The 27,644-nt window shown below is 38.2% G+C and overlaps 1 protein-coding gene across 9 annotated transcripts in view; it reads right to left on the bottom strand.

The window, feature by feature from the left end:
- The window catches only part of LOC126088127 (FK506-binding protein 5), a 184,785-nt gene that overhangs the window by 88,927 nt on the left and 68,214 nt on the right, over positions 1-27,644 (bottom strand). For 6 of the 9 annotated variants that reach the window (XM_049906240.1, XM_049906239.1, XM_049906231.1 and 3 more), the window contains 2 exons: positions 23,079-23,153; positions 10,022-10,093 (listed from right to left, as the gene is read on the bottom strand). In XM_049906240.1, the coding sequence (XP_049762197.1) occupies positions 10,022-10,093; positions 23,079-23,153 (147 nt within the window). The remainder of the gene's footprint in view (positions 1-10,021; positions 10,094-23,078; positions 23,154-27,644) is intronic. The other 3 variants (XM_049906236.1, XM_049906237.1, XM_049906238.1) reach the window with 1 other exon arrangement.

Below are 27,644 nucleotides of genomic sequence, written 5' to 3'. Positions count from 1 at the left end.
GGCACAAAGTTCGTCGAACCATCTTCACAATGTGATGTTTAAAGCTTTCCCGGCGTACTGATTGTTCCATAAAAACACGGGAGAACTGCCGGATATCAGCAACTTCCTGCCACGATATTTCGGCGCAGAGTCTTCTGGCCATCTTCAGGTGAATGCCACTGTAGTAGTACACTGTAGTAGTACAGTGGCATTCACCTGAAGATGGCCAGAAGACTCTGCGCCGAAATATCGTGGCAGGAAGTTGCTGATATCCGGCAGTTCTCCCGTGTTTTTATGGAACATCTTCACAATAATTCTCTGTTATTCCAATCTTGTACAGCACTTGGAGAAAATGAACACCTATATATTTCCGTGCGAGCTCTGATTTCCCTTGTTTTATTATGATTATTTCTCCCTGTGTAGTTCAGTGTCAACAAAATATTTTCACATTCAGAAGTGAAGGCTGGAGTTTGAAATTTCATGAGAAGATTCTGCCGCAGCAAAAAATGCCATTGTTTTAATAATGTCCATCCCAATTCCTGTATAATTTCAGTGACATTCTCTCCCCTATTTCAAGATAATATCAAATGTGCTGTCCTTCTTTGAACTTTTGCGATGTATTCTGTTCATCCTAACTGGTAAGGATCCCAAACCGCAGAGCAGTATTCTAAAAGAGGACAAATAATCATAGTATAGGCAGTCTCTTCAGCAGATCTGTTAGATTTTCTAAGTGTCCTGCCAATAAAACGCAGTCTTTGGTTAGTCATCCCCACATTTTCTATGTGTTTCTTCCAACTTTGATTTATCATGTAACCAAAGTTTAATGGATTCCCTTTAGCACTCATGTGGATGACCTCACACAGATATCTTTTCTAAATCATTTTACAATTTGTTTTGATCATCTGATCACTTAACTAGTTGATAAATGACAGCATCATCTGCAAACAACCTAAGACGGCTGCTTGGATTGTCTCCTAAATCATTTATATAGCACTTGGGGATGCCAGAAATCACTTCTGTTTTACTCGATGACTTTCCGTCATATTACGAAGGATCAAAAAAACTAAAAGCAAGTGAAGAAAGACGAACTCTGAACTCTGCAGGTGGGAACTGGTGTTACAATATGTCCTTGGTCCTTGCAACCCACCTGCCTTAATTTCCATTACTTTCTTTGGTCTCAGCACTGCTTCACTGTAACTATTCCTTTCTTCACTCTCCTTTAATGTTCTATATCTTTAATGTTCTGACCTGAATATTACCACCTCTATCACATGCAATGCACTTAGCTTTCTGCTTTTATTAAATCATGCATGGTGTTTTGGCAGTAATCTCTTGTCTTTCATATATCCATATCATCCACCTTTAAGCTATAATCCACCTTTTAAGCTATCAGGTTTTCAAATCTTGCCTGGCACAGTGCCCAGCGATCAGTCTTTCCTCCTCATTCCATCCAGAATGTTTCCCCTGATTTGGAGTTCTGGGTAACTTTCGAAATCTTCCCATTTCCTAAACATCACAAGTCCTCTTCCTTAAACTTCAACCCTTCTGCCAGAAGAAGGGCCCTAAAGCTTGCAAATTTCATTATCTTTGCATGGGTTTGATCCTGCTGTCATTTGGTAGGTAGAACTTTTATCTATCCAATTACACAATATTTTCAAAAATTGGTTATTTTCATTGATGTACTACCCCGTGTGGCCATCCCCTTGTCAGTCTTTATGGTCATCTATCTTGTTCAAACTGTCATCCTTTTTCAGCCTTATGTGCTAGTCCATTTGTTTATTTATCTGTACCACCTATATTAACCAACATCTTGCCCCTGCATCTTTTCATGGGTCCATTGGTATTTCAGAATTTGCACTTTGGTTATGGTTTAATACACTGCAGGGCCTTCTCCCAATCATATTTATTTGCAAACGTGGCAGCGGTTTTCTTTCCCACCTTCCACTTGGGGCTTGCTTGTGTGCAATTATTTCACTTTTTTGTGTATTTGTTTTTTGCCAAACCTCTACGATCGACTTTTACTATTGTCTCCTGCATTACTTTATTTTCCAAACACAGTATATTAATTTTTCCCCAATGACTTCCTCTTTCTGTTTGCCCTGTTTTTAATTTTTTTCTTGTTTCATGACTTTTCCAACTGATTTTTTTCCCATCATAATTTTTTCATACCATATAGGCTACTTATCTGGCAAGAAATTCTCACCCACTCATTACCTCTTGCTCAACTTAGTCTGTTCTCACAATTTTCATACAAATTTCTTGCTTTTCTTCCATTTTTCTATCTTTTTCCAAACCCTGCTGCTTCTTTTCTGCACTCCAAACCCTCCTCTCTTGTGATGATGTATCCCATAACATATTACATTTGTTTCTTTTTAAAACATGCCTTTGCACTATCAAAACAAAGTTCAACATTTTGTTTCTTGAAACCTGTTTGTCCCTGGGAGTTACTCCCAAATGCCTAGCACTGAAGGTCCCTGTTTCTGGATGTAATCCTACTCTACACCAACTTCTTTTATAGTTTCAAATACAGCAATCTTTTGCACTTACCCAGCTAATCTGTGACGTCTATGCCTCATCTGACTATTTCATCTTCAACAGACTTCTCTCCTCCTATAAAATCCAGCTGTTATCTGCCCCTCATGCTTCCTTGGATGGTATCATCCACCCAGCCAACTTTAAACTGCAACAACATGACAGACTTTACCTCAAATAGCTATACAACCTTCTCCTAAGCTACCTCAACAGTGGTGCTTCCCTTTCTGTCCTTCTGCAGCTCCCTAAACAGCCACCCCCTCAACCACCACTTCTCTCTTACTAACTGAGCTTGGCTAACCAGCTTTCATCATTGCCTCACAGATCCATGTAACTTATGGTCACAAGAACAAGTCACAACAGTACAGTGTTCTCAATGTCTCATCTAAGGCACTTTCAGCCTGAATTATCTGTATGATCCAACGGCCTCACTTTTTAGGCCTACATCTGCATTTAACCACATTGCTTTGGCAAAGACCTAATTTCCTTCACATGTAATATCAATTGGAAATATCACTTTGCAACCCAAAGCAAAAACCTTTCCAACAGCAAACCTGACACTGAACCCTGCCTTGAACAGCTCCAACCACAATCCCAACTTCATCCCCCACCACCACCTTAGAATCATTCGCTCCAAGCCTTCCAAGAATCTGTCACATTCAGCATTGCTTCACAACCCTTCCTCAGATCCCTACAACACGACCATAATCTGTCATCTGCTGAACTTCAGGCTCTTCAATCCCTGAAAACTGATGACTTCATCATTATCCTCCCACCAGACAAGCGATCTACCACTGTCGTACTTGACTGTTCATAGTATGTAAATGTAGTTCTATGCCAGCTCTCTGACACCTCTATGTACAGCATCTGCCATCAAGATCCCGTCTCTGTGATTCAAACTGACCTGCAGTTCCCCTTAAAATCTTGGGCCACCCACATCCATAGAACTTTTTACTCCATCCAAACCACACTCTCACAAATATTACCATTTTCTTAAGATCCACAGACGCACACACCCTGGCTGTTTCATACATCTACATCTATATCTAGGTGGATACTCTGCAAATTGAGGTGCCTGCCAGAGGGTTCATCAAACAACCTAAACAATAATTCTCTATTATTCCAATCTCTTTCCATGCAAGCTTGATTTCTCTTATTTTATTATGATGATCATTTCTCCCTATGTAGGTCAGCGTCAAAAAAATATTTTCGCATTTAGAGGAGAAAGTTGGTGATTGAAATTTTGTGAAAAGATTCCTCTACAACGAAAAAAGCCCTACAACAAAAAAAGCCTTTGTTTTAACAATGTCAACCCCAAATCCTGTACTATGTCTGTGACACTCTCTCCCATATTTCTCAAAAATACACAACATGCTGCTCTTCTTTGAACTTTCTCAATGTCTTCTGTTAATCCTATCTGGTAAGAATCATGCAGCAGTGCTCCAAAAGAGGATGACAAGCTTATTGTAAGGCAGTCTCTTTAGTAGATCTGTTGCATCTTCTAAGTGTCCTGCCAATAAAACACAGGCTTTAGTTCAACTTTCCCACAGCATTTTCTACATGTTCTTTTGAATTTAAGTTGTTCGTAATTGTAATTCCTATGTATTTAGTTGAATATATGGCCTTTAGATTTGACTGATTTATCATGTAACCGAAGTTTAACTGATTCCTTTTAGAACTCATGTCGATGACCTCACACTTTTCATTATTTAGGGTCAATTGCCAATTTTTGCATCATACAAATATGTTTTCTAAATTGCTTTGCAATTTGCTTCGATCTTTTGATGACTTTACTGCATGATGAATGACTGCATCATCTGGAAACAACATAAGACAGCTGCCGAGATTGTCTCCTAATTCGTTTATGTAGATAAGGAATAGCAGAGGCCCAATAACATTACCATGTAGAATACCAGAAATCACTTCTGTTTTACTTGGAGGCTTTCCATCAATTACTATGAACTGTGACCACTCTGGCAGGAAATCATGAATCCAGTCACTTAACTGAGACAATATTCCAGAAGCATGCAATTTGACTATAAACCACTTGTGTGGTACAATGTCAAAAGCCTTCTGGAAATCTATAAATATGGAATCAATCTGAAACACTTTGTCAATAGTGTTCAACACTTGGTGTGAGTAAAGAGCTAGTTGTGTTTCACAAGAACAATGTTTTCTAAATCTGTATTGACTATGTGTCAATAGACTGTTCTCTATGAGGTAATTCACAATGTTTGAACACAATATATGTTCCAGAATCCTGCTGCATGTGGACATTAATGATATGGATCTGTAATTTAGTGGATTACTCCCACTACTTTCTTGAATATTGGTGTGACCTGTGCAACTTTCCAGTCTTTGGATATGGATCTCTTGTTAAGCGAGCAGTCGTATATGATGGTAAAGTGTGGAGCTATTGCATCAGCATACTCCGAAAGGAACCTAATTGGTTTACAGTCTGGACCAGAAGACTTCCTTTTATTAAGTGATTTGAGCTATTTCACTGCTCCATGGATATCTATTTCTAAGTTACTCATGTTGGCAGCTGTTCTTGATTAGAATTTTGGAATATTTAATTCGTCTTCTTTGGTGAAGGAATTTTGGAAGGCTATGTTTAGTACCTCTGCTTTGGCAGCACTGTCATTGATGGCATTTCCACTGCTGTTGTGCAGAAAAAGCATTGATTGCCTCTTGCACCGTATTTTACATATGACCAGAATCTCTTTGGATTTTCTGCTAGGTCAAAGTTTCATTGTGGAAACTATAGTAAGTATCTCACATTGAAGTCCACACTAAATTTTGAGCTTGCGTAAAAGATTGACAATCTTTGATATTTTGCTTTCCTTTAAATTTAGCACACTTTTTTTTTTAATTTATTTGGTATAAATCTCTCAATTACTGTCGATACAATTTTTTTGAATTCAAGTCACATCTGGTCTGCACTTACATCATTAATTTGGAAGGAGCAGAGATTCTCTCTCAGGAAGGCATCAAGTGAGTTTGTAACTGCTTTTATGAATAGGTATATTTTTTGTTTATTTTTGGAAAATTTTGGAGTTACAAAATTCAATCTCACTATGACAACCATGTGTCCACTAATCCCTTTACTCATTTTGATGCTCGTTATTAGCTCAGGATTATTTGCTGCTAAGAGGTGAAGTGTGTCTTCATGACGGTAAAGTGGGCTCGTGAACTAACTGCTGAAAATAATTATCAGAGAATGCGCTTAGCACAATTTTGGATGATATTTTATGTGTACCACCAGATTTAAACGTGTTTTCACCGAAATATCAAAGATACTTTGAAGTCACCACTAAGTATAATTGTATGAGTAGATACATGTTTGAAATTAGACTAATGTTTTCTTTGAACCTTTCAGCAACTGTATCATCTGAGTTGGGAGGTCAGTAAAAGGATCCAATTATTATTTTATTCCAGTTGCCAAGAAAGACCTCTATCCATACTACCTCACAGGTACTATCTACTTCAATTTCGCTGTGACATAAACTACTTCTAACAGTAACAAACACACCACTGCCAACTGTGTTTAGCCTTTCCTTTCGAAAAACCATTAGGCACTCCACAAAAGACCAGCTGAAATTATCTCTGGCTTTAGCCAGCTTTCAGTGTCTATAATGATTTGAGCATCAGTGCTTTCTATTAGTGCTTGGAGCTCTGGTACTTTCCTAACAGAGCTACGACAATTCACAACTGTTTTACTGATGGTTCCTGGATCTACATTCTTTCTGTGTTTTACCAGCACCCTTCAAAACTCAAACCCTTTATGTGTTTCCCCCAAGATCCTCTAATCTAAAAGCCACCCAGCCCACGCAACACAGCCCCTGCTACCAAAGTAGCTGCCTCCTGTGCGTAGTGGACTCCTGACCTACTCACCGGAACTCAAAACCAAATGACCCTATGGCCTAAGTCAAGGAATCTGCAGCCTACATGGTCATAGAACTGTCTGAGCCTCTGATTCAGATCCTCCACTCAGCTCTGTAACAGAGGTCTGCAATCGGTCCTGTCAATTATGCTGCAAATGGTGAGCTCTGCTTTCATCTCACAAACAAGACTGGCAGCCTTTACTGCTTCTGTTAGCTGCTCAAAACCAGAAAGAATCTCTTCCAATCCAAAGTTACACATATCATTGGTAATGTCATGAGCCATCACCTGCAGCTGGCAACAACCTGTGCTCTTCATGGCATCCAGAAGGACCTGTTCCACATCTGGAATGATTGCACATGGAGTGCAGATTGGTTTTCTTCCCCTCCATGACAGCCATGTTCCTGAGCAGCCTCATAATTGCCTAACAGCTATCAATAATCCAATCCTCTGTGAGTGCCTGGACCTTGCAGGCTGAGAGGTTTCCTCTGATACAGGACAAGCTTCATCTGGCTTAGGGATTGTGTTGGTCACAGACAGCACCTGCAACTTATTTGTCAGATTAATCGGGAAGGCCTTATGTGCAGCCCTGGGAAGTCTTCCATCACGTACCACACCCTGAGGTGGCCTCCCACTCGACCATGGGTAGGGGTCAACCTCAGTGTGAGCAGTAACTGTGCTGGCCACCAGTGCCGACCCATTGGTGGACTCAGATGTGCTGAACATCCATTGGATCCCCATAGCTCGCTCATAACAATGATGCCCATCCACTGCAGCTCCAAACTATGTACCCGAAGCCATCACAGCCTGGAGCTGAGAGCAAAGTGTCACCAGCTCGGCTCGCTTCCACACACAGCTATCACAGTCCCTATCCATACTAAGGAACATGGAGAACTGCACTATAAAGACAAACAAAAGGCTATTGACACATGCTACTGAACTTTACTGTAGACACTGATGAAAATGCAGACATTAGTCAAGTCCATGCCACATGCTGTTAGGTCACTTCTGCTTGCTCATGGGGGCACTACATATTAGGCAGGTGTGCCAGTTTCTTTGGCTCTTCAGTGTAAAAGGGCAGTGCATTGGTGGAGCTGTCATTTGTACTCAGGTGATTCATGTGGAAAGGTGTCTCGCATGATTATGACCATACAATGCGAATTAACAGACTCTGAATGCGGAATGGTAGCTCGAGCTAAAGACATGGGACATTCCATTTCAGAAATCATTATGGAATTCAGTATTCCAAGATATACAGTGTCAAGAATGTGCTGAGAATTCCAAATTTCAGGCATTACCTTCACCATCGATAACACAGTGACCGCTGGCCTTCACTTAACGACTGAGAGCAGCAGCATTTGCACAATGTTGTTGGTGCTAACAGACAATCAACAAAGCTTGAAATAACCACAGAAATCGATGTGGGACATACAACAAAGACATCTTTAGGACAGTGTAGCACTATCTGGCATCAGATGACTAATGCTGGTGCCTTTGCTAACAGCCCGACATTGCCTGCAGAGCCTCTCCTGGGCTCATGACCATATTGGTTGGATCTTTGATGACTGGAAAACCGTCAGTTGGTAAGAGCTGATTGTAGGGCTCAAGCATGGTGCAGACCCATGAAGCCATGGATACAAGTCATCAACAAGTCACTGTGCAAGCTGGTGGTGGCTCCATAATTATGCAGGCTGTGTTTACATGGAATGGACTGGGTCCTCTGGTGGAAATGTTTATATTTTACTATTTGGAGACCATTTGCAGCCATTCATGAACTTCATGTTCCCAAACAACAATAGAATTTTTATGGCTGACAACGCACCATGTCACCATGCCACAATTGTTCGTGATTGGTTTAAAGAACATTCTGGACAATTCAAGCAAACGATATGGCCATCTAGATCACCCAAAATGAATCCTACCGAACATTTATGGGTCATAATTGAGAGATCAGTTTGTGCACAAACTCCTGCGCCAGCAACACTTTCACAATTATGTATGGCTACTGGACAAAAGGTATCCCATGACTTTTGTCACCACAGTAACAGTTTTCTTGGTTATTATGTGATATTTGCCAGTTTTGGTCTTTAAAGCAAAGGTCTGGTGAAGAATATTTATTTAAGTTTCTTTCAAAAGTCTTAGACAGATTTATACTATTGTCCACTTTGAAGTCATGGTCTATTTGTTTTTATTGGTTTTTATCCTAATTTCTCACAATATTTCTACAGTCTGGCTGCTTCCTTCATTTTAAGAAATCTTGTTCTGTTTTCAGAATTCTTGTCTTTATTCCCTTTTTTGCCAAGCTTTCATGTTTTTGTGACTGCTTTATCACATTCCAGATTCCACCAAGCAGGTGTTTTGATTGTTTCTTTTTGTTGTTTGAGCAAGATATAATTTCACTTGTTTCCTATTTTCTGGATTTTTGGCTTCCAATTTATCTCTAAACTTACTTTCTTGTTTGACTTTATCAATATCACATTTCAGAGTCCTTGGTTTGATTTTAGATAAATTGTGGCCAGAATATAACTCAGCATTACATTCCTTAACATTCTGGATTTTTTGGTAGTATTCTCTAGATATTGGAAGAAGATCTACTTGAAATTACACATGTAAATTGAGATTTGGAGAACTCCATGTTTTCTGTTTTCTAGAGGAATGCTAAAAAAGTTCTCCAGAATCTAATGACTTGTTTGTGCTGTCCATGGCAATAGTGAACTGGATACCAAGCGGAGAAGTTTTCCGTTTCTGACTTCCCATCATGGCTTCTAGTTGAAAAAGATTTTTGTTGTGAGATTAGCAATGTTTCAGATAATGCAAAATACTTTCACGATGGTTATTCCTGGAAGTCTATGCCTTCATTGGCTCCCCTGTCTTTTAGGGGTGATTCTTATTCCAAGGGCAAGAATGTGCCCTGTGCCACTACCTGCTCATATGCACTGAAATGCCATTGTCACTTTGTAGATGGTGACTCCTTATCCTGAAAGTCACTTGGTTCCTGTCTGTTTTAGATGTAATGAAAAATGACATATTTCAGTAATTTCAAGTGTACAGTTAGAGGAGGAAAAGATTTTTGATAATACAAAAGAATAGTAGAATCATCCTTACAGGATTTCCAAGAAAAAGTTGTTTAGAGGAACTCCCATGACTAACCAGGAGTGAGAAGAAACTGGTAGAACAAACACTAGATTGGTTCAGTAAGTACAGTAGTGAAACAATATCAAATCTTCTGATCTCTGCATTAATTTTTGTAGGACATCCTCCCCACATACCCCTTCCACACAAGCTTATTTACAGTTAAATCTTCCATTGTTACTTTCGTTTCAGTACCATTACTCCTGTTCCTTGATCCAGAGATTTATCCTTTCCTTTAGTACCCAGGGTTGGATACATCATACTCATTCACTTTCCTCCTTTCCATTCCTCTTGAACGAAGGAGAAATTTAATGATCCAAACACAAAAATTTTAAACTCCAGAACTGTGTGTGCATGACTAGGGGAGGGGGGGGGAGGAGCAGGGGAGGGGGGGGGGGGGTGATGATGTATACATGTGCATGTGCATTATGCATACATTCTTATTTTTAGAAAATAATAAAAACATCATCCACTTTTGTTTTGAATGATTACTTACTTTTTCTTCAGTCTTGTGTTGTTCTGTTTCCTCCTCTGCAGATATTTTTAAAGACTCCTTGGATGTGTCTGGCTGTAACAAATAACCAGAACATGCCCACAATTTCATGATTTACATCTCAGAAATGTAAATGCTTTCAAGAAAAGTAGGAACAGTTCTAAAATGAACTTCACAGCATACATCAGGTACATGCCAATATGCAAATGACATAAAGCTCTGAGTACTTAGCATTGTGTGAAGTCCCATGTGCTAAATGTCATAGCATGCAATCAAAGAGGGGATGGTTATTATGTAATTCTACAAGTATGATTACTGGAGGATCATGACAAACAAATTCACAACCAACAAATTGCCCAAACTATCACCCTTGGATCTTGTCCACTATGCCGCACAAAAATGCAGGTGCAGGCTGCCAGATTACAGTAACCATGATAGCATCCAACATGTATGCATGCATCAGTATACAGCAGATGAGAGTGGGACCTATCCGAAAACACTACATTTTGCCACTAAGTACGCCACAATACTACAATGTATTCTTATTTTGACCTGTCCAGTATCAGCTGTAGTGTTTGTGCAGTATGACAGAATTGGACCAATAAAAAATCAATCAATAAATTAATCAATGAAAGATTTCACATAACCATTGTAGAGTGAGAAGTTTATGGTCTCAGTAATGGTATGCATGAAACCAGTCTAAGTAAATAGCACTGAAGTGGTGATGTTTTCACATTTCCACTTCATTTGTTGACTCTTCATTGCATGAAACATTGTATAAAATTGACTTTTATTCACACCAGAGAGAGTATTGTTGGACCTGTGCTTGTGCCACCACACTACAATCTCTATCGCCTAGTTATATTACATTATTCAACACATCCTCAGAGTTTGAATTCATTTAGAAGAAAAGTAAAATTAGAATTTAAGGTACCACAAATATAAGTTTATTACAGGACTCCACACTCGCATAGGTCAAGCACGGTGCAGAACATCAGTCACATCCTTTGAAAGGAAACATTCGCTAGAAGTGATTTTGGGTTACCACAAAAAACATAAATATGAATGATCAAATGATCATTTGAAACTCACTCCTCCAAAATGAGAGACCAATGCCTTATCAATTGTGTAACCACATCCAGTATTTAACAATTTGCACAGCTGATGTTTCTCAGTGTTGCAATTTCTGCAATTTCACTAATTTCATAATTAAGTACTTAAATTAAAACTTCAGATTTTAACTTTTGATATAAAGCTAACAGAATTCGAACAATGACAAATTATGTTACTGCTTAAGAGACAAGAAGTGAAAAAGCGTGACTTTATGCAATAGTGAATGAATGTTGAGTTCAAACAATGCCAAAACTTTGTAGTATGACCTATGACAGAGGATATTTTTATGATATAAATGAAACTTAATACTCAGAATTTCTTACACAAACAATGAATACACAAAAATAAGTTTAACAAGTTAAACTGGCAAGGTAAGGAGTATACCAGTTTATTGTTCTGAGACAATGGAGAGGAGAAAAAGTTAACACAAAGAGCACCATGTTGTCATGAATAATTTTGAATGCTTCTTGACAGATTAATTGAATTGGAAGAAAATGGTAATAAAAAACGTATAATGGAACTGTGTCTAAAGTACACCACTTTCAAAATTTCGTAGCAGCCCTAGTGACTACCCTAAGAAAAACTGAGACAGCAAAATTAATGGAAAAAATAATAACCAAGTCTATTACTGTCTTTTAAATACTGTTTTTTATTGGCAAGTGTGCATTTGGAAGTACAAATTCATATTTATGGCTTTAGTTGGCTGTCAAAGGGATTTGTTTGTGCTACCAATGTGACAGAAACTTTTAAACGGGCTGCTTCATGTTGCAAAGACATTGTAAAGATTTAGCTTCCTTGTGTTATTTACAACTGTGTATGTACACACACTATTTTCAAAAACAATAGCCTTGAAGATCAGGCTGTGCTTTAAAATGTACAACAGCATGTAAAATATACTTTTACTGAAAAGAAAGTAACAGATTTTGTGCATTGCTTTAATTTGGGTTAGTTTAACACAAAATTTTATAAGAGAAAGGGAAAGAAAGGAATAGGAGGAAAAGAAATAAGAAGTACAGGTGCCACATGAGACAAAAAATTGCTCCCCCTTCTGAAAATATTCTCAAGTATCAATGGATCAAAAACTGAAATACAAATTATAAAAGCAATAATAGAGGAATGTGGATAATTAATGGGTAAAAAAGTGAAAGCAAGACTTGAATGAATAGTGAGTCTGTAAACAGAAGTGGAAAATAAAGGCAATAAGAAAATAAGAGGAGTGGGGGGGGGGGGGGGGGGATTAATGAGAGGGAGAATAAAAGAAATAAAATCATTTCAAATGTATATAAAGAAGAAAAACAAACCTGATAAAAAGAATGTGAAAGAGAATTGAGAATCCAAGAGGGAACGGGCCATCATCACAAGTGAAGATCATATGGAAGAAAAAGGTCATGTTTGTGTTTCAGCTCTTGCGCCCTTCTAGAGAGTTTCAAGTTATGGTTTGTGTGTCAAAGTGATGGATCCTGATCTCAACTCTTATATTAGAGAACATATTCAGCAGCAAGATCTTGTATATTTTCTATGTAGTTAGTATGTTACAGTGCCCTGATAGATAAAAACTGGTTATTCTGAAGGTGTAAGACTGCTTTCTGTTAACAATGATTTCATTTTGGGGAATGAAATTAAGGAAGTTGTCCACCTTCAGCATTTAAGTTGATTATCAGATTGCAGATACAGGTAATATTGTGTAATAAAGAGATTCACTTTTTTTTATTTTTGGGATGCAAGTCTCCTTGGCTTACAAGAAAATGGTATAAAATGCCAGCTTGCATATAGTTTTTTAACTTAACAACTTGACAGTATTGGAATTATCACAAGGAGTGCATATGAATATTGTGGATGAACTAACAAAGATCAAGTAAGTGAACACATATTAGATGAAGTACGATGTACAAAGGTTATTTGGAAAGTAGGACACTGAAATGCACATGTGCACCAACTGCTGGCATGCCTTGCACGCTAAATGATGCCATGTACATTTTCAATGTTACAATGTGCTTTTACAGTGTCATGTCAAAATGTGTAAAACAATTTATCAGCCTGCTTACTATGAATTGTGGCCAGTGATTCAGTTTTTGACAGTAAAGAACATTGCAGCAGTTGAAATTATTGACAGATAAATGAGATGTACATGACCTTAATGCAATGTGTGACAGGGTAAGTGGGTGAGAGATTTTAAGCACAGACAGGAAAATGTCCATGATGAACTGTGATCAGGATGGCCATCAGTGATCTCAGAAGATTTGATCAAAGCCATGGACGAAAAGATTCGTAAAGACGGACAATTCACAATGTCAACTTTAGCACTGGAATTTCTGAATGCGATCAAACAACTAAGCACAAAATCGTCTTTAAAAAGACACAATTTCACAAATTATGTGCACATTGGAATCCCAGGCTGCTTACCGAGATTCACAAAAAGGAAAGAATGGCTTGCATTCTTGATTATTTGGACTGATATCATAAGTTTTTCTACAATTCTGTTCTTTCCTTTGGATGTTTCAGATAAACTGCACATAACTTCCAGATAGTATTCCTTACTGACTGTATATCCATAAGACAGGAACTCATGATGCATTAACCCTTTGTAATTGAAGAAGGAGCTACCAGAAGAACAAGCTGGATTTAGGAAAGGAAGAGGAACTAGAGATCAAATTGCTAACATTCGGTGGATTATGGAAAAAGCGAGAGAATTCCAGAAAGATGTGTACCTCTGCTTTATTGACTACGGCAAAGCCTTTGACTGCATCGATCACAAGAAATTATGGAACGTACTGAAAAACATGGGTGTACCAGATCACCTCATTCATCTGATACGGAGTTTATACCTCGACCAAGAAGCCACGGTGAGAACTATGTATGGAACAACGAAATGGATAAAGATTCAGAAAGGGGTCCAGCAAGGCTGCATACTGTCACTGTACTTATTCAATCTGTATGCGGAACATGTTATGAGGAATGCGAGGCTAGATGAAGGAGAAACAGGAATTAAAATAGCTGGAATAAATGTAAACAACCTCAGGTACGCGGATGATACGATCCTGTTGGCAGAAAGTGAAAAAGAATTGAGAACACTCTTACTGAAGGTGAAAGACAAAAGTGAAAAGGCCGGTCTTATGCTGAATGTGAAGAAAACGAAAATTATGGCAACTACACCTACCAATTCGTGGGATATAGCAGGAGAAACCATGGAGGTAGTGACCACATTCAGTTATCTCGGTTCCCAGATCTCTGCTGATGGCGACTGCAGCCATGAAATCCGGAGACGCCTGTTGCTCGGTAGACAGGCGATGTCAAACCTTGACAAGGTTATAAGGTCCAGAGATATAACACTAGCAACAAAGATCCGTATTGTGAGGGCTATGGTCTTTCCAGTTGTGATGTATGGATGTGAGACCTGGACCATTAAAAAGGCTGAACGGCGAAGAATTGACTCCTTCGAATTGTGGCGTTGGAGGAAACTTCTTAGAGTTCCGTGGACTGCAAAGAGAACCAACAGATCAATATTGGAGCAAATTAAACCAGATTTCTCCCTGGAAGGTCTAATGTTAAAACAAAAGCTGACACACAATGCGAAGGCATGCCTCGCTGGAAAAAACATTAATGCTGGGGAAGATTGAAGGAACTAGAAGAAGAGGACGTCAGAGGATGAGATGGATCGATGGCATCACAGAAGCAATGTGTTCCAACCTGGAAGGTCTACAGGAGAAAGTGCAAGACAGGAAAAAGTGGCGTGATTTGGTTCATGGGGTCAAGAAGAGTCGCAACCGACTAAATGAATAGAGAGAGAGAGAGAGAGAGAGAGAGAGAGAGAGAGAGAGAGAGAGAGAGAGAATTGAAGAAAAGAGTGAGAATAACATTCACATATGCCTGAATTTGTTGAATTTTAGTCAATCTTGGCTCTTTAAGATGAACAGGCTTTGGTTTTGATATCATACCCATATACCCATGTTTTGTCACTTGTTATAATCTTATTTAAAAGCTCTGTATCATTGTCCACTTCATTCAGCAATTCCTGAACAATGTCCATATGGTGTTTTTGGTCAAAATTCAATAATTTTGGAACAAACTTTGCTGAGGCAACATGTTTCATGCCCAAAACTTTCAAAAAACGGCTTGGTCTGAGCCAAAGGATATGTCAGCATCATCAGCAACCTCTCTCATGGCAATTCCACAATTTTCGAGAACCATTTTCTTTACTTATTCCACAATGCTGTCACTAATTGCTGTGCGAGGACATCCAGGGCAATCATTGTCTTCGATGTCTTCTTTACCCTCTTTGGAATGTTTATAACACTCATGACCTCTTTTCTTAGTCATAGAAGACTTGCCAAAAGCCACAGCCAACATTTTGAATGGGGTGCTGCACTTCATTCCATTTTTCACAGAATTTAATGCAAATTCTATGATCCATTTGTCCAGCACTCAAATACGCATATTACCTTTTTGACAGTCAACAATAAATTAAATATCCAAAACAGCCAAACCACACCTCATATGCATTACTAATACATGGTAATATATTATCAGTTGCCAGAAATTGGGCAAAACCATTACTGAAATGTTTCAAATGATGCAGCAAGTTCACAGTAATAATACACTGGGTAACAGGGTTGTGTTCAGGTGGCACTGATGTTTTTTGCAAAACACAGACAGTTTGGAGAATAATGGTGGGCCACAAATGGTTCAAACCGAACACAAGATTTCTGAGAATGCATTGGAGGCACATGCCAACTGCTCCCAAATGGTAGATGATTTCACAGCTGCAGCAGGTCAGCCATGGTATGTGCTACAAAATTCTGCCATGTAATGTGTTAGACAGCACTGCGTGCCACATTTCCTGATGGACGACCAATATTATGATTGCATGATGATTTGTAGGGACCTAATTAGAAGTGGTGACAATGATCCAACGTTTCTCAAATGGATCATAACTGGAGACAAAACATGATGTTTCCTATATGATACACAACTTAAATGACAATCTACCACCTGGAAAATGCCAGTATAGCTAGAATACAATACACCATGACAATACAGGTCAAAAGGCAAGGTGATGCTTGAACTATTTTTGGTTCAAATGGAATTGTTCAAATGGTATCCATCCCAGATGGTGCAATGATAAACAAAACTCACTACAAGGAGATTCTTGGCTGTTTACACGACAATTTGTCATAAAGTATCCTGAGATTTAGCACGGGAGGAACAGGCTGCTGTTACATAACAACGCCCCTTGAACACTGCTCTGTCCTTGTACAAAATGAACTAGGAAGGCAACACTGGACTCGCATTTGGAAGAACGAGGGTTCAATCCCGCGTCCGGCCATCCTGATTTAGGTTTTCCGTGATTTCCCTAAATCACTCCAGGCAAATGCCGGGATGGTTCCTCTGAAAGGGCACAGCCGACTTCCTTCCCCATCCTTCCCTAATCCGATGAGACTGATGACCACACTGTCTGGTCTCCTTCCCCAAACCAACCAACCAACCAACTAGGAAGGCAACAGGTCACCAGTTTGTCACACCATCCCTACTCACTTGATCTCACATCATCTGGTTTATCTCTCTTTTCCCACATGAAAGTACTCATATGTGGTGAGTAGATTTTGTTCACCTAAATAAATCATGACGACCATTTTGAGGGAAGACATGGACCTATTTAAATGTACATTGTGGTTGTATAGCCTCCAGGAAACAAGCAAAAAAGTGTACACTGTAGCAATATGGCCTTCAGAACAAAAAAAAAGTGTACATGTTATTCATCCCAGATTGTAAAATTGTAAACAAATACCAGTGCTTGATTTGTAAAAAAGAAGTTCCAGTATTGTAACCTTCTGGTGGAGGTTTTTTGAAATTTAGACATCTTAAAATATTATTTTAATGCTTTTTTTTTCATCAAAGGTAATGGTGCAGCATACTGGTGCATACCATCACACACCACCTACAACACAAGAATCCAAAACAGACTGGGCAAATACAGAATGACTATCAGGTGCCTACTATTCACTTCATAATGACTGGCCCCTGGCTGCGAGCTCATGTTCTGGAAACATTGCATAACAAACATCATTCTGTTGTATCTTACTGGAACCATGGAAATATCTAGTTTTATTTTGTATGTGAACATCATATTTTGGCTGGAAGGGGGTGACCTAAGCAGAAACATTTAAGACAAAGAATCCCTTTTTGAGTTCTTTTTGGCAAGTGTCAACTTTAAAGTGTCACAGAAGCAACATTGTAATTATGTGAACAATTTACTTTTCTATTCCGCTGAAGGAAACATGGATGTAGAGCTTGAATGTTGGTTACATAATGTATCATTACTAATGAATAATGTCCATAGTTAACAGTTAAGAGCTCACAAAGCAGCTGCATTAGTAGCTGCAATCTATGCAAGCCTTTGGTTGGTCTTAGTTGTCACATCAGTGTGCTGTCACTTTTATAATGTGCAATAAGTGCCACTTCCACCAGTGAATAGTGGCAAATTTGTTTTCAGGTTCTAATACAGCACTGCCAAATTCAGTGGCTGTTGCTTGTAGAGGACATGACTCTTCCTTTTCAGAAGCTGTAAAATGGGAAATTGTTTATGAATACTCAATATACAAGTAGCACTCTATTGGAGCGATGAACAATGGAAAGAGTTCCACATTTGTAACAGTACATGAAGACATGCGCTGTGATGTGCAGCAATGAGCTGGAATAAATTTACCTCATCAGAATGATGAATCACAAAAATAAATAAATAAAAAATAAAATAAAACTACTTTTATTACTTTTGCTGCTGACTGACATCTCTCCACTATTTTAGTTACCAACTTATTTGATACTCTTTCTATGTATCTGTTTTCAGTATCACTGCATTTCTCCACATAATCTGGGGAATTCTTTGCAGAGTGGAATAGCAAAGCTGTATTTTATCAATTATGCTGGAAGTCTTGTTTTATCTTGTTCTTCTTTGATGACATTGAATTTTCAGAGTGCCAGAGGTGACCGTAGGTGTTTAATTTTCTTGTCCAGTAAGCGAAATACTTTCTTACAGATGGTATGTTAGTAACATGAAGTGTCATTCTAAGCTATGGTAACAAATGAAAGATGTACACTGTTACTTTCCAGTTATTTAGTAATGAAATCCTCCTCCTACTTCATACTCGGATTTTGTGACATTGAATTTATTGTTTGTGTTTCAGATCCTTATCTATAACAACCACAGATCAGTTAGGTAAGCTTGTGAGGATGCTTCTGAACCACTCTTCATAACATCTAGCATTGTTCTCAGAATGATAATCTGTACACATCTGTGCCCAATATAACAGAAGCCAACACTTTGGATGAAGCCTTCTTCATTTCCAGTGTTGCACATTATATCTCTCCTTCCATGTGTCTTAATTCTACTCCTCCAGTCACACTACTTTTGAACAGTTCCTCTGGGATATCACCTACATTTTTGATGCATAAAGCATACTCTCTTGTTGTTACACAAACTTTCTGGAATAGTTTACACCACTCCAAATCTCATCAGTGCAATAAACAGTCCATCCAGTATGTCAGCATCATTTTTAATTTCCTACAAGAACTTTCATCTTTTTTTCTGCTGTTTATTTTCCACCAGCACAAGGATTTTGTCCGACTTTTTATTTCTGAAGATTATTTTTCCAACAACACATGAAAGTGTTTTTCTATTCAAGTAAGGAAGGTCTTCCACTTATTTTCCGGATAAAAATATGGATTTTTACCCTTGCAACCCCTGCAAAAACTTGTTTATTATACACTTCTATTGTATACAGCTTATTAAAACAAAAACTTAAGCTTCTCAATATATTCTCGAAATTCTATTACTAGAACTGCTCACACCCTGTTCTGTTTTAATCAGATAATAAGAATATGGCCTGATAATCATGCAGCTCTCTCAACTAACGCATGTCTACAAACATGTACAAGGCAACAAACTATATCATGATACGTCACAAAAGTACAAAACAGCAAATGACAGCATATTTGTTAGTTATCTGATAAGAAAAACTGATGTAAGCATGACGAAAATTACAGAAAATTCAGCTCAGAGGTCAGAGAACATGGCTTCCATCAGAACACAAAAACTACCTAAATTAAAAATATGATATTAGTACTTATGTCCCCCTCCATGAACCATGGACCTTGCCATTGGTGGGGAGGCTTGCGTGCCTCAACGATACAGATAGCCGTACCGTAGGTGCAACCACAATGGAGGGGTATCTGTTGAGAGACCAGACAAACATGTGGTTCCTGAAGATGGGCAGCAGCCTTTTCAGTAGTTGCAGGGGCAAGAGTCTGGATGATTGACTGATCTGGCCTTGTAACACTAACCAAAATGGCCTTGCTGTTCTGGTACTGTGAACGGCTGAAAGCAAGGGGAACCTACGGCCGTAATTTTTCCCTAGGGCATGCAGCTTTACTGTATGATTAAATGATGATGGCGTCCTCTTGGGTAAAATATTCCGGAGGTAAAATAGTCCCCCATTTGGATCTCCGGGTGGGGACTACTCAAGAGGACGTTGTTATCAGGAGAAAGAAAACTGGCATTCTACGGATCGGAGCGTGGAATGTCAGGTCCCTTAATCGGGCAGGTAGGTTAGAAAATTTAAAAAGGGAAATGGATAGGTTAAAGTTAGATATAATGGGAATTAGTGAAGTTCGGTGGCAGGAGGAACAAGACTTCTGGTCAGGTGAATACAGGGTTATAAACACAAAATCAAATAGGGGTAATGCAGGAGTAGGTTTAATAATGAATAAAAAAATAGGTGTATGGGTAAGCTACTTCAAACAGCATAGTGAACGCATTATTGTGGCCAAGATAGACACGAAGCCCACACCTACTACAGTAGTACAAGTTTATATGCCAACTAGCTCTGCAGATGACGAAGAAATTGATAAAATGTATGATGAGATAAAAGAAATTATTCAGGTAGTGAAGGGAGACGAAAATTTAATAGTCATGGGTGACTGGAATTCGTCTGTAGGAAAAGGGAGAGAAGGAAACATAGCAGGTGAATATAGATTGGGGCTAAGAAATGAAAGAGGAAGCCGCCTGGTAGAATTTTGCGCAGAGCATAACTTAATCACAGCTAATACTTGGTTTAAGAATAATGAAAGAAGGTTGTATACATGGAAGAACCCTGGAGATACTAAAAGGTATCAGATAGATTATATAATGGTAAGACAGAGATTTGGGAACCAGGTTTTAAATTGTAAGACATTTCCAGGGGCAGATGTGGACTCTGACCACAATCTATTGGTTATGAACTGTAGATTAAAACTGAAGAAACTGCAAAAAGGAGCGAATTTAAAGAGATGGGACCTGGATAAACTGAAAGAACCAGAGATTGTACACCCTAGGGTAATAAAAGAAATATTGGATTTAATTGATGAAAGGAGAAAATATAAAAATCCAGTAAATGAAGCACGCAAAAAGGAATACAAACGTGTCAAAAATGATATCGACAGGAAGTGCAAAATGGCTAAGCAGGGATGGCTAGAGGACAAATGTAAGGATGTAGAGGCTTATCTCACTAGGGGTAAGATAGACACTGCATACAGGAAAATTAAAGAGACCTTTGGAGTAAGGAGAACCACTTGCATGAATATCAAGAGCTCAGATGGAAACCCAGTTCTAAGCAAAGAAGGGAAAGAAGAAAGGTGGAAGGAGTATATAGAGGGCCTATACAAGGGCGATGTACTTGAGGACAATATTATGGAAATGGAAGAGGATGTAGATGAAGTTGAAATGGGAGATATGATATTGCGTGAAGAGTTTGATAGAGCACTGAAAGACCTGAGTCGAAACAAGGCCCCCCGAGTAGACAACATTCCATTAGAACTACTGACAACCTTGGGAGAGCCGGTCCTGACAAAACTACCATCTGGTGAGCAAGATGTATGAGACCGGTGAAATACCCTCAGACTTCAAAGAAGAATATAATAACCCCAATCCCAAAAAAGCAGGTGTTGACAGATGTGAAAATTACCAAACTATCAGTTTAATAAGTCACAGCTGCAAAATACTAACGCGAATTCTTTACAGACGAATGGAAAAACTGATAGAAGCCGATCTCGGGGAAGATCAGTTTGGATTCCGTAGAAATGTTGGAACACGTGAGGCAATACTGACCCTACGACTTATCTTAGAAGAAAGATTAAGAAAAGGCAAACCTACGTTTCTAGCATTTGTAGACTTAGAGAAAGCTTTTGACAATGTCGATTGGAATACTCTCTTTCAAATTCTGAAGGTGGCAGGGGTAAAATACAGAGAGCGAAAGGCTATTTACAATTTGTACAGAAACCAGATAGCAGTTATAAGAGTCGAGGGGTATGAACGGGAAGCAGTGGTTGGGAAGGGAGTACGATAGGGTTGTAGCCTATCCCTGATGTTATTCAATCTGTATATTGAGCAAGCAATAAAGGAAACAAAGGAAAATTTCGGAGTAGGTATTAAAATCCATGGAGAAGAAATAAAAACTTTGAGGTTTGCCGATGACATTGTAATTCTGTCAGAGACAGCAAAGGACTTGGAAGAGCAGTTGAACGGAATGGACAGTGTCTTGAAAGGAGGGTATAAGATGAACATCAACAAAAGCAAAATGAGGATAATGGAATGTAGTCGAATTAAGTCGGATGATGCTGAGGGAATTAGATTAGGAAATGAGACACTTAAAGTAGTAAAGGAGTTTTGCTGTTTGGGGAGCAAAATAACTGATGATGGTCAAAGTAGAGAGGATATAAAATGTAGACTGGCAATGGCAAGGAAAGCGTTTCATAAGAAGAGAAATTTTTTAACATCGAGTATTGATTTAAGTGTGAGGATGTCGTTTCTGAAAGTATTTGTATGGAGTATAGCCATGTATGGAAGTGAAATGTGGACGATAAATAGCTTAGACAAGAAGAGAATAGAAGCTTTCGAAATATGGTGCTACAGAAGAATACTGAAGATTAGATGGGTAGATCACATAACTAATGAGGAGGTATTGATAGAATTGGGGAGAAGAGGAGCTTGTGGCACAACTTGACTAGAAGAAGGGATCGGTTGGTAGGACATGTTCTGAGACATTGAGGGATCACCAATTTAGTATTGGAGGGCAGCATGGAGGGTAAGAATCGTAGAGGGAGACCAAGAGATGAATACACTATGCAGATTCAGAAGGATGTTGGTTGCAGTAGGTACTGGGAGATGTAGAAGCTTGCACAGGATAGAGTGGCATGGAGGGCTGCATCAAACCAGTCTCAGGACTGAAGACCACAACAACAACAACAACAACAACAGTACTTATGTAACAGTATGTCCTGATAAACATAGCAGCTGCAAAATGCAACAACAGAACTCACATTTCCATCTTTGGTCATATTCGTAAGATTAACCAAAAGGCAAGTTACAACAATCTACATTTGACACTATTATGACAAAACAATAAACTGGACAGCAAATCCAACCATAAATAGAGAATTGTTATATCCTCGAACTGTTTACACAAGACTGTTGTCAAAAATATGGTCGATCAATTGTGGTTCTCCAAAATTTAAAATTCCAGCAAATGCCTGAAAAAGCATGCTGTCATCTAAATATTTCTATGTTGTTGCCCCCATTCCAACCAAAATATGATATTTACACATCAAGTGAAAGTGATGGGAAAGGTGCGACAGACAGATGCTCCAGGAATCTGACATTATGTAATAAACAACAGACAAAGTGTTGTAGCAACTTGCAATATCCCATGTTTCTGCATTTGCCAGTAAATCAATTGCAGCAACAGATTTATCAAATCTGTTACACACCTATAGCACCTCTAGCTCCTCCTCATAAGAAAGTTGCTTAGAGGGGAACATATCCCTTGTCACAATGCAGAAATCTGCATAATAGAAAAAAATCCCATATATATCTTAGTTACTATGTATATCTCAAAAAGTGGTGGGCCTGTTCAATTACCTTGTGACTTGTTGCCAACAACTTTTCATTTGCAGAAGCTGCAACATTATTGACTTCTGAAATGTCTTCTGCTGTCTAATAACAGAAAGAGAATATTATGACCAAAAAAATATATTTATCTTAAAAAACAGCATTTATGTGATCCATTCTCTCAAAACAGAGCAACCAATTCACATTCACAGTTTTAATTCCAATTAAGCCATCACATACAAAATTCCAAGTAGCATTATATTCGTAAAATGAAATAGATATAACTTTTAACTCAAGAACATGTTTTTCATCATAAAAATATGAGATTCATTGTCTCCCAAAACTTCAGAGATCTCCAAAAATTATATTAGAAATTACTAGTGTGAGTAGAACCACGTTCCAGCAGCAGTATTAACATGGTTAATGTTTTGGAGACTACATATGTAAAAGAATATTGGACGTAGGAGACTGACCATTTTTAGTGTCACATATGTAACTGTATCTTCCAGAGTAACATACAATAAAACAGATACAAGCTTCAAGACTCATTTTCCACATTTAATTTACTTCTTTGATAGATTACAAATTTTAAAATAATGATGACAGAAAGTATAATTATCCTTCCAAGAAAAAAGTGAGAGGTAAGTTACTGAGCAATTTCTTTCACTTGAGCTTCCAAAATTTCTTGCTCACTCAAAAAACTAGACATGTTTGTAAGACATAACACAATTACAGCAGTGAAACCTAACCAGTACATACATGAAATTATGTCAGTATTATCTGCATCTTATCTACATGGGTACTCTGCAAATCACATTTAAGTGCCCAGCAGAGGGTTCATTGAACCACCTTCACAATAATTCTCTATTATTCCCATCTCACACAGTACGTGGAAAAAATGAACACCTATATCTTTCTGTGTGAGCTCTGATTTCCCTTATTTTATATGGTGATCATTCTCCCTATGTAGGTCAGCATCAACAAAATATTCTTGCACCTGGAGGAGACAGTTGGTGATTGAAATTTTGTGAGAAGATTCTGCCACAATGAAAAATGTCTTTGTTTTAATGATGTCTACCCCAAATCCTGTATCATTCAGTGACACTCTCTCCCCTATTTCACAATAATACAAAATGTGCTGCCCTTCTGTGGACTTTCTCGATGTACTCTGTCAGTCCTATCTGGTAAGGAGCCCACAGCGCAGAGCAGTATTCTAAAAGAGGACGGACAAGTGTAGGGTAGGTAGTCTCTTTCATAGATATGTTGCATCATCTAAGTGTCCTACCAATAAAGTGCAGTCTTTGGTTAGCCTGCCCCACAACATTTTCTGTGTATTCCTTCCAATTAAAGTTCTTCATAATTGTAATTCCTAGGTATTTAGTCGAATTTATGGCCTTTAGAGTTGACTGATTTATCATGTAACCGAAGTTTAACAGATTCCTTTTAGCACACATGTGGATGACCTCACTCTTTTCGTTATTTAGAGTCAATTGCCAATTTTTGCACCATACAGATATCTTTTCTAAATTGTTTTGCAATTTGTTTTGATCTTCTGATGACTTTCTAGTCAATAAATGACATGGATGCTCAGATTGTCTCCTAAATCATTTATACAGATAAGGAACAGCAAAGAACCTATAACACTACCTTGGAGAACGCCAGAAATCACTTCTGTTTTACTCGAAGACTTTCCATCAGTTACTACAAACTGTGACCTCTCTGACAGGAAAGCATGAATCCAGTCACATAAAGGAGACTATGTTCCATAAGTACGCATTACACTACAAGCCACTTATGTGGTACAATGTCAAAAGCCTTCTTGAAATCTAGAAATATAGAATCAATTTGACATCCCTTGTCAACAGAACTCAACACTTTGTGTGAGTAAAGAGCTAGCTGTGTTTAACAAGAACAATGTTTCCTAAATCTGTGTTGACTGTGTGTCAATAGACCATTTTCTTCGATGTAATTCATAACGTTTTGAAACAATATATGTTTCGACATTAATGATATGGGCCTGTAATTTAGTGGATTACTCCTACTACCTTTCTTGAATATTGGTGTGACTTGTGCAACTTTCCAGTCTTTGGGTATGGATCTTTTGTCGAGCCAACAGTTGTATATGATTGTTAAATATGGGGCTATTGTATCTGCATACTCTGAAAGGAACCTAACTGGTATACAGTCTGGACTAGAAAACTTTTTTTTGTTAAATGATTTAAGTTGCTTCACTACTCTGAGGACATCTACTACTACAGTTTCATCCATTCACAACAGCAGCTGTTATGTTCACCAATGCTTCTTTCAAAATATTCTAGAAATGGACAACAGAAGGCACCACCAGTCGAGGGGCAGGTCGTGAGATGTCTGTACATTGTTCTCATATGAAATGAGCCCAGTTTTCAAGTGACAGGTGGCTTGTGTGTCAAGAAAATTGCAGTCTGACCTATACTTGGCACAGTCTTTTTAAAACAAAGTTGCAGCCTGAGCTATGCTCAGATGTGATCTCCAAAGCATTAAACTCATTACAGCACTTATGTTTCAAGTATATATTGCAGGCTACATTTCGCAAGAAATGGGAAAGAGGAGGGAGTTAACAAATGGATCAGAATGGGGGAAGGCAAAAAAAAAGTAGGAATATAAAATTGAAAACTGGCAACACAAAACCTAACATCTAAATTCAATTAAAACTCATAAAAATAATCGAACAATGAGGAAAGATGATATTCATAAATTTATGATGACAAAAGCTGGATTTGAACTCAGTCAGAACACAACCTAACTTTGAAATCTAGTTTCATTTGTGACTAAGAATGACAGAATATCAGTATGCCTGAAAGAAAACACTTAGGTTATCTGCTTTGGCCAACATACAATTTTAACCTACATTAAATGTTCACTGGAAGCAAAATAGTATATTCTAATCCAATCAAACATGTGTTTCCTGGAGAGGGGCAGCAGCCTTTTCAGTAGTTGCAGGGGGAGCAGTCCAGATGATTGACTGATCTGGCCTTGTAACATCAACCAAAATGGTCTTACTGTGCTGGTACTGCGAACGGCTGAAAGTGAGGGGAAACTACAGCCGTAGTTTTTCCCAAGGGCATGTAGCTTTACTGTAGGGTTAAATGATGATGGCATCCTCTTGGGTAAAACATTCCCGAGGTAAAATACTCCTCCATTCAGATCTCCAGGTGGGGACAACTCAGGAGGACGTTGTCATCAGGAGAAACGAAACTGGCATTCTGCAGATTTGAGTGTGAAACGTCAGATCCCTTAATTGGGCATGTAGGTTAGAAAATTTAAAAATGGAAATGGATAGGTTAAACTTAGATATAGTGGGAATTAGTGAAGTTCAGTGACAGGAGGAACAAGACTTCTGGTCAGGTGAATACAGGATTACAAATACAAAATCAAATAATGGTAATCCAGGAGTGGGTTTAATAATGAATAAAAAAATATATTAAAAAAAATAGGAATGCGGATAAGCTACTATGAATAGCTTAGTGAACAGATTATTGTATCCAAGATGGACACAAAGACCATGCCTACCACAGTATAACAAGTTTATAAGACAACTAGATCGAAATATGATGAAGAGATTGAAGACATGATGTTATTCTATTATGGAGAGGAATTATAATCAAGTCATAATAATTAAATATATATTTCCAGAAGGATGTCAAACTATGAATGTAAAAAAAGTTACAGGATGATTTGCCTCTCACAGCAAATATAATGTGTCAACTTTGGATTTCTGCACGCTAAAGCATTTCTTCTGCTAATTCTGAGTAAGAGACAGAATAAATACCTTACAATTGAAGTTTTCTGCCATATTTAAAGCATGATAGAAGTTATGCCCTGAAAACTTCAACTGTTAGGTGGTGGTTTATAATTTTGGTCCTTCACACTTGTTACTTTCATGTTCAATGAATGGTTTTGTTGGCATCCACTTTCACATGTTCTTTATCTATACATTCCTAAGAAGGTCAGTGATTATTGCTAGTGCACTAAAATTGAGAAGCTGAGGTAACAGTTGATTCCCCAATAGTAACTCTCAGGCACATTGTATCTTAACTCAGGAACCCCACAGTTGCACGGGAAGTAGGTTTAATAAAGTAATCTACCTTTGAAACCTACAAATTAATCTTCCGCCAACAAAATATATTCCTCCTCTTTAAAATAATACTTTTTTATGCATCTGCTGTCTGCTTCACATCTCCTGTGCAGCAAGGTACATAAATTTAAGTATTAACTGTGTTTTTCTTACTTGTCACTAATTTTTCCATGTGTTTTTGCTTTTAGTAAGCTTTAATTTTCGAGTACTAGTAATAGTGTTCCATAGATTTTGTGTTTGTTTTGAATACAGTCCAGAGACAGTTAGTGCTTATTTTCATTGTTTCCAACAAGAAGTGTCTAGTAACCACAGTTAAGTCAGCTTTCAGCTGCCTTTAGTGAATTAGCAGTCTAGTTAAAAGTTGATTGCTTAAATCTCTACAGTAAATTGTTGATTTCTTAGGATGGATAGGATGTGTAACTGCTGTGTACAAACGCAGGAGGAGCTGGCCACTGTTTGCGAACAGCTGAACATGTTGATGG

The sequence above is a fragment of the Schistocerca cancellata genome, chromosome 6 (assembly GCF_023864275.1).
Source record: "Schistocerca cancellata isolate TAMUIC-IGC-003103 chromosome 6, iqSchCanc2.1, whole genome shotgun sequence".
NCBI lineage: Eukaryota > Metazoa > Arthropoda > Insecta > Orthoptera > Acrididae > Schistocerca > Schistocerca cancellata.
This window is presented reverse-complemented; position numbering and strand designations above follow the sequence as displayed.